The 16,319-nt window shown below is 40.3% G+C and overlaps 1 protein-coding gene across 11 annotated transcripts in view; it reads left to right on the top strand.

Moving 5' to 3' along the window:
• The window catches only part of Ryr2 (ryanodine receptor 2), a 575,348-nt gene extending 566,528 nt beyond the window's left edge, over positions 1 to 8,820 (top strand). For all 11 annotated transcript variants that reach the window (XM_040755590.1, XM_040755588.1, XM_040755595.1 and 8 more), the window contains 5 exons: positions 3,227 to 3,383; positions 4,401 to 4,465; positions 5,270 to 5,370; positions 6,491 to 6,542; positions 7,421 to 8,820. In XM_040755590.1, the coding sequence (XP_040611524.1) occupies positions 3,227 to 3,383; positions 4,401 to 4,465; positions 5,270 to 5,370; positions 6,491 to 6,542; positions 7,421 to 7,516 (471 nt within the window). In that variant the 3' untranslated portion in view covers positions 7,517 to 8,820. The remainder of the gene's footprint in view (positions 1 to 3,226; positions 3,384 to 4,400; positions 4,466 to 5,269; positions 5,371 to 6,490; positions 6,543 to 7,420) is intronic.
• Positions 8,821 to 16,319: the final 7,499 nt, after the last annotated feature.

Below are 16,319 nucleotides of genomic sequence, written 5' to 3'. Positions count from 1 at the left end.
TTAAGGCATGAATTGTGTATCATGGCTCATGGTTTCAGAGATGTTAGACAGTGGTGGTGATGATTGCATGCTGGAGATCAGTTTGCATCTTGGTGGCTAGGAAGCAGAGAACAGTGAGTTCAGAAGGGCAAGATAGCCTGGAGGACTTGTCATGAAGACCTACTTCCTCCATCAAGATCCCGCCTGTTACTCCCACCATATCCCAGTAATTCCATCTATCATGGTCAGATCCATCCAGGGATTCATCCATTGCTTCTATCAGAGCCCTGATGACCCGCTTGTCTCTGAAAATATCCTTGTGGACACTTAAAAATCTCGTAAGTGTTTCTTTATCCAATCAAGATGACAAGCATGATTCACCATCACAGCCTCATCTTAGGATAAGGAGGTGGGTTCTTGGGTTAACTTGAGCCTGAACATTCAGGGACTTTGAGAGTCATGAGCAAGACCATCAGTGGCTATCTCTGGTTTAGGCTTTTGTCTCTACACATCAGTATGAGGCTTTATCTTGTTTTTGGCTGTGCAAAGCTAAGATGCTCTGTGAGGGAGGGTCTCAGGTGTCTCCTTTCTCAAAGAGAGAAAGCTGAGTCTTTTGCTGCCATTAAAATATGTTTAATGACTTAAATTACTCTATGCGTAGAGGCTGTCATCACCAGGGACTTCAAACTTTGGCTGCTGTCGTTTCCAGCAGGTGGCACTGCAGCCAAAGTTTTCAGGTCCCACGACTTACCCAGTGCTTTTCTTTCTTCCCAGATCATGTTATGGTGTTCTATTCTAAAATCTAATTAAACCAGCCTTGTCCTGATAGGATTTGAACTGCTTCTTCAATAATGTAGGAGGAAAAGTGAAAATAATAGTCTACATCCCGTGGCAAAATGGTGATGGTAGCTGAGGAGATGGGGCACAGAAGGGCATTTGTGCCTGGTAGCATGGGCATCCCCAGGGAAGTTCTGCAAGCCTGCAGGACCAGAGGAACCTCAGCCCCCAGTTTTGTCAGATAATAAGGATAAGAGGCAGCTTGGCAAAGTTAGCTGCTCAGATAGTTGCTGGAGATGCTAATTAACTGTTCTCACACATCTGACCTGACCTTTCCATCTGGATATCTGGCTCCTGCTTCCTGCTTCCCTCATACCCTTTCCCTCTGCCACACTTCCTTTGTGAATCCTCAAACTTCCTCCCTCCAATGCTACCTTTGTCTCCTGTTCCTTCCCTATCTTTTTTTTTTTTAGACTCTAGAAGAAGTGTAGTTTTCTGCCCCCCAAACTGTTTCTTCCACTTCTGCTATAACTAGGCTCATCTATGGGAAACAAAGGTGAAGAAAGGGGATTCTTGTTTTCAGGAAAGGAATGATAATTTGACTACTGAGTCCCAGACACCAGTGGGTGTTCACATACCTCACCAACATGGCCATTATGAGCTTGTCTAGAAGGCTAAGCCTAGGAAAGCCACACTGAAGTCCCAAGGACAATTCTGTCAGTTCATTAGCTAGGGCCAGACAGCTGAGGTCATTCATCACTGCCACTCCCTGTGGCCTCAGGCTCACATATGAAGACTCACATTCAGAGAAGAGCGTGGGACTTCACCTTCTCCGTGGTAAAGATAAGCAATGTGTGTGGTATAAGGAATTTAAACAGAAGACAGGAGTATACAATGAAAATAAATTATCCTTCATTCAAAAAGGCACTATGGATGATTTTAGCCACCAAGTTTTAAGGAATCAGTGTAGTGTCCCAAAGGGAGATGTTGGTTTTTGTTTTGTTTTATTCAACGTATTACATTTAGAAACAGACACAGTAAATGGCACCAATAATCTGGACACCCTAGCCTCGAGGGGATCAGGTGTGTATATAGGTCTAAACCAGCCCGACTATGACAGCCTTAAATCAGCTCTCTGTAGAGGATTCTCTTGGCTTCTCTGTTACAAAGAGTCTTTTCTAGGTTCCAGAATAGTCCTGGTGGGTTCGGGTACGTTTTTGTATGGTAGTGGGGGTTGAGAGCAGCTGTTATGTTTTTGGCTTGTTGTATGTCTGGCCAAGAAATTAGCTGTGTGGGTGTGACAGTTAAGATTGATTATTAGCCTGACAAGGTCCTGTGGGGACAGTGGGCATGTGCACCAAGTGCGGAGCTGTAGACGGGCTTTCCCCCTTCCCTGTATAGGAAGTAACTAAATAGACCGACATGGGTTAGAGACACATGAGTTGAACAAGTTAGCATATGTAGAGAAGACTAAGAAGGTCTCACTTTGGAATGCCTGTAGACTTACGTCCCCAAAGTATGTGCTTTGGATGAGGATGGGGAAGAACACCACCTGGCAAAGAGGATGCTCAACGAAAACCTGGACCTGGGGGTGGCTTTACACAGTGGTGGAGGGGTATGAATGTTGAAATAAAAAGCTATAGATGAGTAGGGCCCAGAGTACAGGGGTGAGGTGGGGAGATGAGTTATCTAGAATTAAATTAAAAATCTAGATGCTATGATCCAGGGACTCTCCACCTGGCTTGACTCTGTTCCCTGGGGACATTTGTCCTCCAGAGCCATTTTTCTTTATTATTATTACTGTAGAGAAAGGAACTTTTAGCAGGTAGTTAGTAAATACACAGCATGGCCCCATCATGAGGGATTACTAAATCCTCAAATGGCAGTGGTGCAGAGGCCACGCCCTGCTCCAAAGACACTCCCCCCAAAACCTTCTTTTCTGTGCATTCTACCTCAGCAGCTGTAATAGGTGTTGGCTGCCCTTTCCCACACCATCCTTCAAATAAAAAAATATCTCTATCTCTGCATCCTATTCATGAATTCTAAGTGAGAGGAGAAGCCAGCTAGTCTAGCTCCATTTTTAAGATCCCCTCTCCACAATTAGGCTTTTACTTTCCCCTTCCATGTCTGCACCCTAATACCATTTTATATAGCTCAAGGCCCTGTAATGTGATTGTAATACTGTGTCATTTCATGTGCTTCATAGCCAGGGTGCTAATGAAACTATTCTCTGTCTCTCCCACGTGACACAAAAGGTTTAAGCCGCGTGAACAGTGTGGAGTTTGATTAGGAGATAGTGGTGTGTAAGAGCTACATATTCACACCACAGGGGAAGGATTAAAACAGGAAGGCAACACAAAGCACAATGATCCTTCTCGTTTAGAATGAGGACCAGACACTAGAAAGCCTCATGTCGGTGGAATGCCAAGGAGGGTGGTGACCATCCCAAGTGCCTGTTCCTGTCTTGCAGTGTTACATGTTCCACATGTATGTGGGCGTCCGTGCTGGAGGGGGCATTGGTGATGAAATTGAAGACCCAGCAGGAGATGAATATGAGATCTATCGCATCATCTTTGACATCACGTTCTTCTTCTTCGTGATTGTCATCCTTTTGGCCATCATACAAGGTAAGCCATACCCAGCTGTGGCTCCTGGGTAACTTGACCTTGAGTCATCGGCTGCTGAAGTATCACATGTTTTCTATAGAGGCCTAGAGGAACTATTTCTCTCAGAAAGTCAGTCCTGTTTTTGTTTTTTTGTTTCCTAGTTAACACATTTATCCAGCTCAAATTTAATGTCTGTAAATGTGACATTATCCTTTATATTACACAGGTCTGACATGATACTGGTAACATACACAGATAAGTATAAAGGATTCACACTCCATCTGCAATGTCTTTATAGAAGGCAACATTATTACTTTATAAGAAGGAGAATTTGGGGCCAAAGAGATGAATCTGAAGTTAAGAGCACTTGCTTCTCTTCCAGAAGATTGAAATTGAGTTTTCAGTGCCATGTAGGGCTGCTCACAACTGTTGGTAACTATAGCGCCCTCTTCTGGGCTCTGTGGGTCCCTACACACATATACACATACACACTCAAGGACATACACATAATAAAATAAATCATTTTTTAAGAATGAAGAGTCAAAACATTTGGAAGTAGTAGTTGGGAAGTCACTGAACAGAAAGGAAGCAAAAATTCAAGTTTCACTTGTAAAGTATCCATTCACATTTTGTAAAATTATGGGGGATTATGAGCTTGATGTATATTTCTATTCATACAATAATGTTTTCTTTGATTATTTTTGTCATTTTTTCTGTATCTTAAGTCTCAGCTACTCCTTTCACTCTGCAAATACTAATATAGGTTGTGTATGTGCCAAGTAAATATTGTTTTTTTCTAGTCTGTCACTTCATTTTAAAATGTTTTTCCTTTGAGTATTAGGCCCAGTCACTGTGTTCTTCTCTCAGAGTGTCACTTCCCTAGTGAAATTTCTTGTAGCCTATGTGACCTTAGATTTCTACCATGTTCTAATGTGGTTGTGTTTTCTCATTTTCCTGGGAAGGAATATCCAAGAAGTTATGAGTTGAATGATTGTTCATAGTTGATAGGGATCACATAATTTCTCTTTTTAACACTAGGTTTGATCATCGATGCTTTCGGAGAACTCAGAGACCAACAGGAGCAAGTCAAGGAAGACATGGAGGTAAGGCATTTGTGACTTTGGTTGTGTAGTGTGGTAGGTGATGCCCTAGTTCCTCAGTGATCACTAAATTCACTTGAAGTTGTACATAGTCACTGCAATTCTAAAATCCTGGCTTGAAGGGGGGTACTCCTTCACTTTAGCTCCTGGTATAGGCCTTTTAGTCTGAGGCATATATTGAAATTCCTTTAAGCATGTGCTGTGTAACATTTCCTGGGGAGATGTAAACAAAGCCCGTTTATCTCAGATAGGGCACTACATCAGACTAAAGAAACGATTCCACCCAAGTGTAACTTAGTGGACCAGTGAATGCATTGGAATTGTTTACAGTAGCATGGGTGAGTGGTTGCTTACAGGATTGTGGGTAAGGAATATTACAGCAGATTCGATGAGGGTTTTTTTTAAGCTGCATGGTTGAGGGATTGCTCACAAGAGCATGGTGACTTACATTAGTTACTTCACTGAAAGGCACATCAAGAATGGATGATGCCTTAGGATAGCTGCATCCCTAGAGCTCCTAGCCCACTTTACAGATAGCTCCCCAAGAGTCACTTCCTGCTCACCTAAAGTAAGGCCTGTTGAACCTGTAACTCTCTCAGTTTCCTGAACCTGGCAAGGTTTCCCATGTCCAGTAAGTTCCTGGTAGGTTTCCTGAGCTTCCTGAATTGTATAGGCAGTTCTTACTCCTCCAGGAGGGATTGGCCATATTTAGAGGTAGCAGCTACATACTCCAGTGGACTGTGTTTTTTTCATTCTATGCTACCCTGTGCCTTCTCTGACATTCTATTGTCTCCCTTTGTCTTCCAGACCAAGTGCTTCATCTGTGGGATAGGCAATGACTACTTTGACACAGTGCCACATGGCTTTGAAACACATACTCTACAGGAGCACAACCTGGCCAACTACCTGTGAGTGCTGCTCACAGTGTCTCCCCTTCCCCCAGGAGCCCATTCCCTCAAATCCTTGTAAACTCCAGAAGTGGGAAATGGTCAGATTCCTACAGACTCCAACATTCTTGGAGTGGGCTGACTTACATATTTAAGCTGTCTATATTCATGTGAATGACATTGGGGGATCTAGAATGGGAGTGAAGTGGCATAGAGCTTAGCAGAGAGACCCAGCCATGTTCCTATTTCAAGCAGGAACATCCTTTATGCACAAAGACATGTGGGGAAGACATGTGGATCCTCCCACATTCCTATTTTCTCATCCCCACCCTTTTGAAAGCCTATAGGTTCTTTCTGGGCACTAAAAAGTTCAGTTAAAGACTGGTGTTTGTTGTTTGTGATAGTCATATCATACCTGCTTTTTTGTTTTGTTTTGCACAGTCATATGTATGTGTGTGTGTGTATATATGCATATGTATATGCATGTAAGTATATATACATGCATGAAATATGAAAATCTAGCTTTTCTGTGGGACTAATTCAAACTACAGTTTATCAAAATATAATTCTTAGTTTGGGATCCAATTTTAATATCAGATGTACAAGATATATCAAGTAACACTATTGGGGGCAAGTGGTTAAACTCTCTCTCTCTCTATATATATATATATATGTATTTATTCAAATATATTCAATTAAACTGATAAAACTATAGAATTTATGACACTAGTCTTCAATTAAAATTTGTCAGCATTAGTTTTAACCTGACAAAAAACAATATACCTCCAAGGGCCAGGCATTGTTGTACATGCCTTTAATCCCACGACTGGAGAGGCAGAGTTGAATGGAGCTCTATCTGCGTAGCAAGTTCTGAGCTTGCCAGGGCCATACAATGAGACTCCAATCCTAAAAAATAAGAAAGTAACGCAGTTATAAAATTGTGTATAAGATTAGACAAGCCATCTCAGAGAATGTGCTTACTTCTTTCTGGTACATTGTGATTAATTTTCAAAAACTGAATTTGTCGTATTTTCTCTGTTTCCTTAATCCAGTGCAAGCAGGATATACTATATAAGCATCTTTCCTGTTTATGCTGGTATTTTGATCAATCCATTTCTGACCAGTTTCTCTGTCTCTGTAGGTTTTTTCTGATGTATCTCATAAACAAGGATGAAACAGAACACACAGGACAGGTAAGTGAAGATTGTTATACACCATCTTCTGAATGAAACTGTAGAAGAGAGGTAGTTGGTAATGTAGCAAAAGACCGATGTTCAGTCCTCAAAGAAAGAAATATTTTCAGGGGGCTAGAGAGACTGCCCAGTAGTTTAGGGCGCATTTTGCTTTCTGGAAGACAGAGGTTCAGTTCCAGCACCAACATGACAGCTCAAAACCACCTGTAACTACAGCTCCAGGAGGTCTAGTGCCCTCTTATGGCCTCCATGAGCACTGCACTCATAGGCACATAATCACACTGACATCCTTATTTGATTTAAAAAGACACATTGTCTTTAGATATTAATTATGATACCTTGAGAAAACATGCCTTTGTGTGAGATAACTATCAATGAGACAGCAAAATTCTAATTTCACATTTAAAAATAAGCTTTTAACTAAAAATAGCGGGTTTACTTATGAATCCCGTCTCTTCTGAAATTTGTGTTTACCATTTGACTTATACTTTCAAATGAACTTCTGATTACGTTATTATAATAGAAAAAAATTCAATGTCTAAGGTTTTTGGGAAAATTTGAAAGTCCACTTCTAGGATAATAGTTTGAACTTGAAGATGAATAAAATGAATAATTATAATAAATGAAACCCTAGAGACTTGTAAATATGTTTTATCATTATTGTATTATTGCCAAGCTAAAGATTTTCTGTTTATTTGAAGATTATTATTTATTTATTATTTTTTAAAGTTAATTTAAGTGAGGCTATCTGAGTGTAATGGGACTCTTTTAGTTTTATATGACATATCAAGATAGTAGAGTGTTTTCTTTTGGTCTGCCCTGTGTTATTACATAGATTACAGAGACCAGGTTAACATATTGATTTCCTCTGTTTACAGGAATCTTATGTATGGAAGATGTACCAAGAGAGGTGTTGGGAGTTTTTTCCAGCAGGGGATTGTTTCCGGAAACAGTATGAAGATCAGTTAAATTAATAACATACCTTGATTGTTTCTGAAAACCAAAAGCAATCTCTCTCCCCCCCACCATCCTGTGGGACACCTGCTCATATTTTCACTTGCCAGCATCCTGTGCTGAGAGCACTGATGCTCAGTCTCAGAGGACCTGACTGTTGTCCACCCCCAACCTCATGTATCTACATTAGAAGTAAAGACTGAAGAACCATCAAAATCCACACTCAGACTAAACAGGAACCCTGGAAAGAAATCCATTGTGGACACTCTACCATACCACCCATGGACAGCTTCCCCTGAGGGTCATGGAGTCTCCAGGAGCTGCCAGACCTGCGCAGCCAAGCATGGCAGCCACACTCACCCTGGCTCTTTATTTCGCCATCCCAGAAGGAAGTGTCTGAGGGTCATAGAGCACTGTAGCACTTAACAGGTCACCATGGACACCAGTTGCAAAGGGAAATAGTGCCTTACTATAAGTGGGTTGAGCTATGCAGAAGATAATGTGCATGACAAACACCTTTATTTTCTTTATGTCAACCTTTTTTTTCTTAGCTAGGTTGGTTTTGTGATTTTTGGTTTTATATTTTATTTTTCCTTTGTTCTTTTCTTTGGTGGGGGAAGGTAAAAAAACTTGTATGTACCTTTTTCAAAAGTTGGGTGGTGTGTCTCAGGACAGAAGGAGGCTCTTCTCATTTAGCTATGTCACCTTTACCCTCCCTACTTTTGGTAAACACTCTGATGCAATGTGGCAACTTATGAAATCTTTGTATGAAAACAAAAAGACTGCAAAAATACAACTTTCAAAAGAAATAATTCATTGCATGTTTATTATGCAAGTTTAAATGAACAAAGAAAGCCTTCAGGAACATGTTTATCAACACAGAACTTCCATGATAATTACATCCATAGTAACAAAGGACCATGGGCTTCTTCATATTTCTGGAGTCAGTGTCATCTACCAGCCGTTGGAACCATCACCAACGTGACAGTAATCTTGGGTTTCCCTTTTTCTTTTGGCCACCTGTGATCAGTTGTGGGTTAAGGACACCTTGTCGGGCCATCTTTTGATATCCAAGCTGAAGCAATATACATTCAGAGATTTCATTGGTTGTGTCATAAGACATGGGTGACCATGTACATCGACTCGTTTTATGGTTTTTTTTTCTCATTTTGAGTCCTTTTAAATGTAATGCTAATCTTTACAATTAAAAAGACAGGTTCAGAATGGAAGCGAGGTCATTCTGTGAGCATTGGAGATCTTTTATTACAAGTTTGCTTGTTAATTTTAGAATTGTAAAATGGCTCTAATTAAACTATTTAACTAACTTCATTGTCCTATTTTTCTCTCTCTCCATTTCACTTTTACCAGGGAATCATAAAATCCCAATCTTTTAACTGAGTTGTGTGTAGGACAAACCCAGACACCACTGAGACCTTTTACAGCCAGACACATGTAGCAGTATTTGTAGCTATGGAGACTCTGGTTCATTGGGCACTCAGCTCCACACTTGTTCTTTCTATGTTGTAGGATAATTAAATGACAGAATTTACTCTTTCCAGTTTTTAAATTTTTATACATCATTCACTTTAAAGAAGTCTTCCTTGCTCTGGGAAGTGAATTTTTCTGTAATAATTACAATCTACCTCATAACTTAATATGAAAGAGAGGTAGAACACAAATGACAAAATTAAATACACAGACATAAGTAAAACATGTGTTATGTGCCATGCACCATCAGGACTATCAACAATACATCACATGTTCTATTATGCCTTATCATCATGTTGTCTGAGCTATAGAACCCGACTTTTCTGTTTGCCTCTCAGTATCACTTTTGTTTAGGGGAAGGGATAAATCTTGCTATACTGTAGAAATTTCTTCCAAGCTCTCTCAGAGATAGGACCTTATGCCCTAAAGAGTCTGAGTCAAATAGATGAGGTCAGCTATCTACCACATCAAAGAGCACCTAGCCCAGTGCCATGACACACTATAGAGGAAGGTGCACTGGAGAAAAATTCATTGTCCAAGATAAAAAGTCTGTGGGTACATTCAGATCTTCTATTTATAATGTCGACATTCAAGTCAACACAAAGCAACAGTACAGGTAAGAGACAAAGGAAGTAAATTCATAGATTGGTTGAGGTCTTGTGCATTTTACTGACAGCTCCTGGGAGGTGGTAGAAATACTAAAAAAAAAAAAAAGAAAGAAGAGAGACAGACATTGGGATTGGGATTAGGGGAATGAAGCTTCGCTTAGTCAATAGACTTTGCCCACACATCAGTATGGGAAGAAAAATAAAAATTCAGGTGGGTCACTTGTGCAAGCTATTCTTGTCTATTCTTTAACATTGACCAATAGAACAGGACATCACTCTAAGACCATCAAAGAGAATATAGTAAAACTAAGTATGGTGGTGTATGGGGCAATTTCAGCCCCAAGATGGAAGCTGAAAGTTACATAGTTCAAGGTCAGCCTTCGATAGGTGAGTCACTGTCTGAAAAACAAAGGAAAAGAAACTCAATCTTATCAGCATTATTTATCCATCCAGGAAACATTTCAGGGGTTCTCAGACACAGCATAACTCTCTGCCTCTCTGATTCATCAGGCTGCCTGACTCAGAATCAAGAAATGATTGTGTGAGGTATGTTTATCATCTCCATTCTTGAATACTTGAGCTGAAACAAATTATGGGAGAAAGGATTATTTTGGCTCAAGGTTTGAGGGTTGCAGTCCATCAGGGCAGGATGTGTGGTGACAATGAATCCACAGTGGTGGAAGCGGTTATATTTTGTTTATTCATATTTCAACCATTAGGAAGCAGAGAGGTCAGCCCTGCTCCCTATGGCCCTACATCTACCAGTTGGATCCATGTCCAAAAGGTTCGACAGCCTTTCAAAATTGCACTACTAGCTGTTGACTAGGTTTTCAAACATGAGTCTATAGAGGACAGTTTCAATTAAGAGCATGACAGTCATCCTAGAAATACTCTCTTTCACTCATTCCCAGGAATGATACTGTGATCATACTGGGTCCCTACACAAGCTTCAACACATGTAGAAATCCTTAAGATCTTCAGTTTGCCTCTGTTTTTTTTTTCCTGAAGCCATTTTCCCTATGATTCATAGGATATGCTCAGCCTTGTGGTTTTAGCTAAAGCTTTCTAAATGCCCTTTGATCACATAGCCCACTTGCCCCATCCTTAGATGTTCATCTGGCGTGTTTTCAAGAGCAGGATGTAGCTTGTTTAGATCCCCAACCAGAGTCCCTAACCACTGAATCATCTTGTCAGTCTCAAATGTAGATTTCCTGTTAGCCTCCAATATCCTATATCAAGTAGAACAGTGTGAGCAATCACAGGCTCCTTACAGACTTCAACAGGAAATCAGAGAGTTAGGAAAGTTTTGAGTAAAGATGGGAGATGCTCACTGACTTTTGTGCCAAGGGAATCCCCAGGAGGATCAATACATAATCAGGTTTGGTATGTACAGTTGAACATACTCTTTATGAATAAAGAGACAAAGTCTGCTTTATTCCTGAGTAATAAAGGATGCCCATCAGATAGTTTGTTTTGGTGTTGAGCCCATTTCTGTAGCGAACACTGGTTTTCATAATTATCCATCAGTTATTTCACTGTTGAGGTTATATCATTCATCATGAGTAACACGACTTTAGTTCATATTTTCTTAGAAGTTTTGGATAACATTATAAAGAAGATTTCATAAGGTCAAATAATTTTTTAAAGATTAGGTCACCAAGTTTTAATATTTAGCTTCCTTGCCCATGTCAAGGAGGAAAAATATTCCCTCTACCACAATGTCTAGTATTTGGGAGCCTACAGATTAAACTGTGAAGTTATAAGTACAGATAGATTTAAATTTTGGCTATGACTTTATTTACTACTATCATATGACTTAAATTGCCCATTACATAAGCTGTGATAGATAGTAGTTTCTAATGTAATAAGACAAGAAAAATAATAAAATAGAATTGATACAAGCATTGGCATGAAAGAAAAATGTATGGATGACTATATGTCTTACAAAACAATATGTCAAATAAGACTAAACAAAATAATCAATAAGGTGGCACAATAAAAAATAGTTTCCTTAACAAACATACCTGATATTGAAAACTATAAAGTGCCTAAAAGAATAAACATAAAATAAAGTGGAGAAAACTTGCATGAAAACCAAAAGGTATTAATCAACAATTTTTTTATGAACCTGGGAAGTCACAGAAAAATGTGAGTTGTTGCTGCAAATGTTTAAGCTCTGCCTGTGAGCTTTCTGAAAGGATTTAAACTTTAATATGTTGTTTCATAATAAAAATTGCCCATGCTGATTAGTTTTTAGTACTTGGAACAAGAAGGGAGATAATTCTCAGAGCCTGGGGATGGCGAGGAGGAGGGGAGAATGAGAGAAAATGAACAAGAGAAAACATACTCTGTGTAGACAGCACTGAAGCACCCAAGACACTGTCAGCATGGAAGTAGGGAAGGGAAAAGTCAGGAAGTGGCAGTGGAGAGATTTGCAGTACAAAAAGAGTCTGAGCTATGTGTTGTTGACTTTGAAGATGGAAGAAGAAAGCCAGGAAATGCATGTCCAGTTGACCTCTAGGATTAGTGAATGGTCTTGGCTGACAGCCAGAAAGAATACAGAAGCCTCTGTCTTATAGCTTGTGGAATTCAGTGCAGCCTGTGGGGAATGGATTCACCCTTGAGCCTCCAGAAAGGAACAAGTGTGCCTACATCATCCAAACGATTAGAAGGTGTAGGGTCCCTGCCTTCCCAAACTATGATATAACAAATGAGTATTGCTTCAAGATGTCAGATTTGTGGTACTTTGTTATTCTAGCAACAGAAACGAATATGAATAGAATAGCCTAACAGTAAAACATCTGAGGTGAAATATACACAAGACAAAGCTAATAGAAGTTTAGATTGCATAGGTGCACTTAAAATATGTAGAGGAAAAAACTACTCAAAACACACAGGGGAAAGTAAAACATTGCAAAATGGGTTAGTTTCTTTAAACACAAACAACGCATAAGAAAATAATCTCAATAGATACTGAAACACTATTACAATTCTATTTTGTGATTGAAAGGAACATAGAAGTGAAGAAATTTCCCAGCCTCAGAACAGCGTCTACAAAAGCACCAAACTATGAAAATACTCTATGCTGCCGAATGCACAATACCCACTAACAGCAGAGACAAAACAACCTCCAATACTGTCTACTATAGTCTTTTGCACTTTACAACCTGGTCAGAGAAATGAGACAAGATAAATAGAGACATCCAAACTCTCAAGTAAAACTACATAGAGTAGACAGAGCCAATGTATATGTGTTTAGGCTGCACACATTTTTATCTCCATATATCTATTATTAATGACTTTTCCTGATCCTACTTACCCAGTTTGACTCTGAAGAGCCAGGCTCACTTCTCTACTTACTTGCAACTCAATTCCTAGGAGACTGTTTACCCTCCACTGATTCACTACTTTATTATGTACCTTAGAACCCATGGCAACACTGTCCTCTGCTTGAGGATTCCCATCACCTTCTCCAGGGTGTTATATCCCTGGGATTCCAGGTCTCACTCAGCCACACAGAGACAGTTTTTCTGGCCAGCTCGACCACCTTCCAGCTTAGTAACTATTTCCTCCCAGGAACTTCCCACACCTTCTTTCTCACACTTCCTGTGAAGCTCTCCTCAGTATTCTTGGTTTTCTGTGCCCACTCTGGGGCTCCACTGAGATACATGCAACTTGACACTCACATGATGGCTTTTAGGAAAGGAGAAGCAGGAAGGGAGGAATGTATGGGGGGAGGTACTTTTTTGTTTTTCTAACATAGTATATTTATTTATTTATTATTTTGAAATTTCACATAATACAGCCCTGATCACATTCACTTTCCAGTCCTCCCAGATCCATGACACACCTTTGTGATCTCCCCCAATACAAAAGACGAAGAAAAAGATACCAAATCCAATTTGTCCATATATTCACTGGAGGATGGTCAAACTTTCAGTGTGCAGTCCCTTTTTTTATTTAAAAGTTATTTTTCATTTTACGTATCAACCCCAGTTCCCTTTCCCTCCCCTTCTCCCATCTCCCCAAATTCCCCCTTTTCACTCCCCCATGCACTCTTCAGAGGGGGTAAAGCTTTCCTTGGGGAGGCAACAAAGTCTGGCATACCAAGTTGAGGCAGGACCAAGCCACTCCCCCCTGAATGGAAGCTAAGTGAGGTATCTCACCATAAGGAATGAGCTCCAAAAAGTCAGTTCATACACCTGGGATATGTCCTAGTGCTACTGCCACCCCACCAACAGATCAAGCCACATAACTGTCACACACATTCATAGGATCTAGTTTGATCCCAGGTAGGTTCCCTAGCTGTCCATGAGCTTCCACTAGCTGGGGGAGGGGGGTTGTCAGTTGTCTTTGTGGTTTTCCCCATCATGTTCTTGACCTTTGATCTTATGATCCCTCCTCCCTTTCTTGAACTGAACTCCAGGAGCTCAGCCCAGTGTTTGGCTATGGATCACTGCAACTGCTTTCCATCAGTTACTGGACATTGGCACTCCCTCTGTCACTCCACCAATTCAGTCTTCTTGATCCTTCATGTTCCCATACCCCATCCCTCCCTTCTATCCCTGTCCCAGTTTACCCAGGAGATCTTAACCATTTTCCCTTTCTGGGGCCCTCCATGTATGTCCCCCTTTTTACCTAGCTTCTCTGGGGTTGTGGATTGTAGCCTGGTTATCCTTTGCTTTACATTTAATATCTACTTATTAGTAAGTACATACTGTGTTTGTCATTATGGGTCTGGGTTAGCGCACTTAGGATTTTTTTTCCTAGTTCCATCCATTTTGCCAATTTCAAGATGTCATTGTTTTTTTTTTACCACTGAGTAGTACTCCAATTTATAAATGTACCATATTTTCTTTATTTATTCTTCTGTTCATAGGCATCTAGTTTGTTTCCAGGTTTTTTGCTATTGCAAATAATGTTACTGTGAACATGGTTGATCAAATGTCCTTGTGACATGATTGTGTATCCTTTGGGTATATACCCAAAAGTGGTATTGCTGGGTCTTGAGGTGGACACCTCTTCCTCCAAATGCAGGTAGGGTGTGTGGCTCCCTTGGTTGCTGTTACAGTGGGGGAATGGTTGGGTGGGGCATGGGGAGAATGCTGCTGCCCAGTCACTGGGGCTGTGATACATGGGTTGGTATACAGGATGTGCCCTTGTGGTATGACCTAGAGACCTAGGGAGCAGGGCTGTCTAACCGGGAGCTCAGACACTCACCTCCTCCTCCAGGTATAGGTGGGGCATGTGGCTGCCTTGGTTGCTGATGCAGTGAGGAGGAGGTACTCTTGTTTTCTGACTAGCCCTTAATTTTTTGCTATGTTGATCACTATTGTTTAATCTTGATTGTCAACTTGATGATATCTAGAATCAACTAATAGTGATGCAGATCCTTATGACCATTTCTAGGAAGGACTAACCTGCAAATGAAGACCTTTCCCACGAATAGGTGACACTTTCTGATGGGTGTCCCATATGTAGAGAGGTCCAAGGAAAAAGTCTTGTAGCCTGCCTGTGTTTCTTTCTGGTGAGTTTAACTAGCCTTCACTGACATCAGTAATGAGAGCTTTTGGGGTCCAGCCCGAAGACTCTCTTCAGGGTTCTGACAAGATGCTACAGCAAGTAAAGTGTTTTGTTTTTTAATCTGGGGGTTAATGAACAAATTCTCCTTACTTTTCCAAATCAGTCTCTTTGTTGTCCTGCTTCTATTCTAATTCTCCTATCCTACTTCTAATTCCTCCTAACTTCTTTTCCTTTAGCCTTAAATCTGTCTTTTACAGGAGGCTTGAGAAATAATAAAGAAATTATAAGAGTTACATATATTGGTCAAAAGCATATTCCTTTGGGTGAGTGCTAAGGGCAGAGCCCTTTACCATGGCAAAACAGAGTTCCAATGTTACAGGAGTAAGACTGTGGCCAGAGCAGGAGCACAGTATCGAGTGAGTTGAGCATGAGGCATAGGTCTTTTGTCAGCTAAACCTGGCAAGCAAAGTATTGACAAGCTTTTCTTAGGGTGCTTTGCATAATAACCCTGGCTAAACACCGGTGATTCTAACCTTGTGCATAGATGTAAAACCTGAAACTTATGATCTATTTATAAAAGTCTTTAGTTTAAACTTACTCTGAGGTAAAAAAATGAGCTAATTGTGTGCATTTAATCTGAACAAAAAAGCAGGTTTTAAGAGTCTCTAGTCCTCGTGGAACAAATAGATCTAGTTATGAAGCATGTCCCAGTACATATTCTATACACCAAAATTATATAATAAATGAAAAGTTACCTTCCTGACTATCCACATATATGTGTGCCCATAAGATTGAGATGTCTTAATGAGATTACATACACACATCACATGAAATTACACATTACAATGAAGGTATTGGGGAGACAACAAGCTGCTAAAGCAAAAATGAGCAACAGTTTCCAGAGTCAATGCTCTTTCAGGCCTTGCCTGGAGAGGATTAACCTAAACCAGAGTCATTTGTCTGGTGGGTCGACTTCTGAATTACTTATTGCCATATGCTGTATATTTCCATGGCCTTTAATACATCAGACTCCAGCTTCTTCTGTCCTCTGATGTGGAATGAAGGTTAGCAGCTTTCCAGGTTTTTGTCAGGCCTTCAATACTAGCTTGGTACTGCTGAAGTCTCCCTTTTCATGCACTGAGAAGCTACCAACTTCTCAGCCTCTATCATGTAAACATTCTAAGTGATTGTATGTGTGTGTGTG

This window comes from Mesocricetus auratus, unplaced genomic scaffold, assembly GCF_017639785.1.
Source record: "Mesocricetus auratus isolate SY011 unplaced genomic scaffold, BCM_Maur_2.0 Super-Scaffold_100013, whole genome shotgun sequence".
Lineage (NCBI taxonomy): Eukaryota > Metazoa > Chordata > Mammalia > Rodentia > Cricetidae > Mesocricetus > Mesocricetus auratus.
This window is presented reverse-complemented; position numbering and strand designations above follow the sequence as displayed.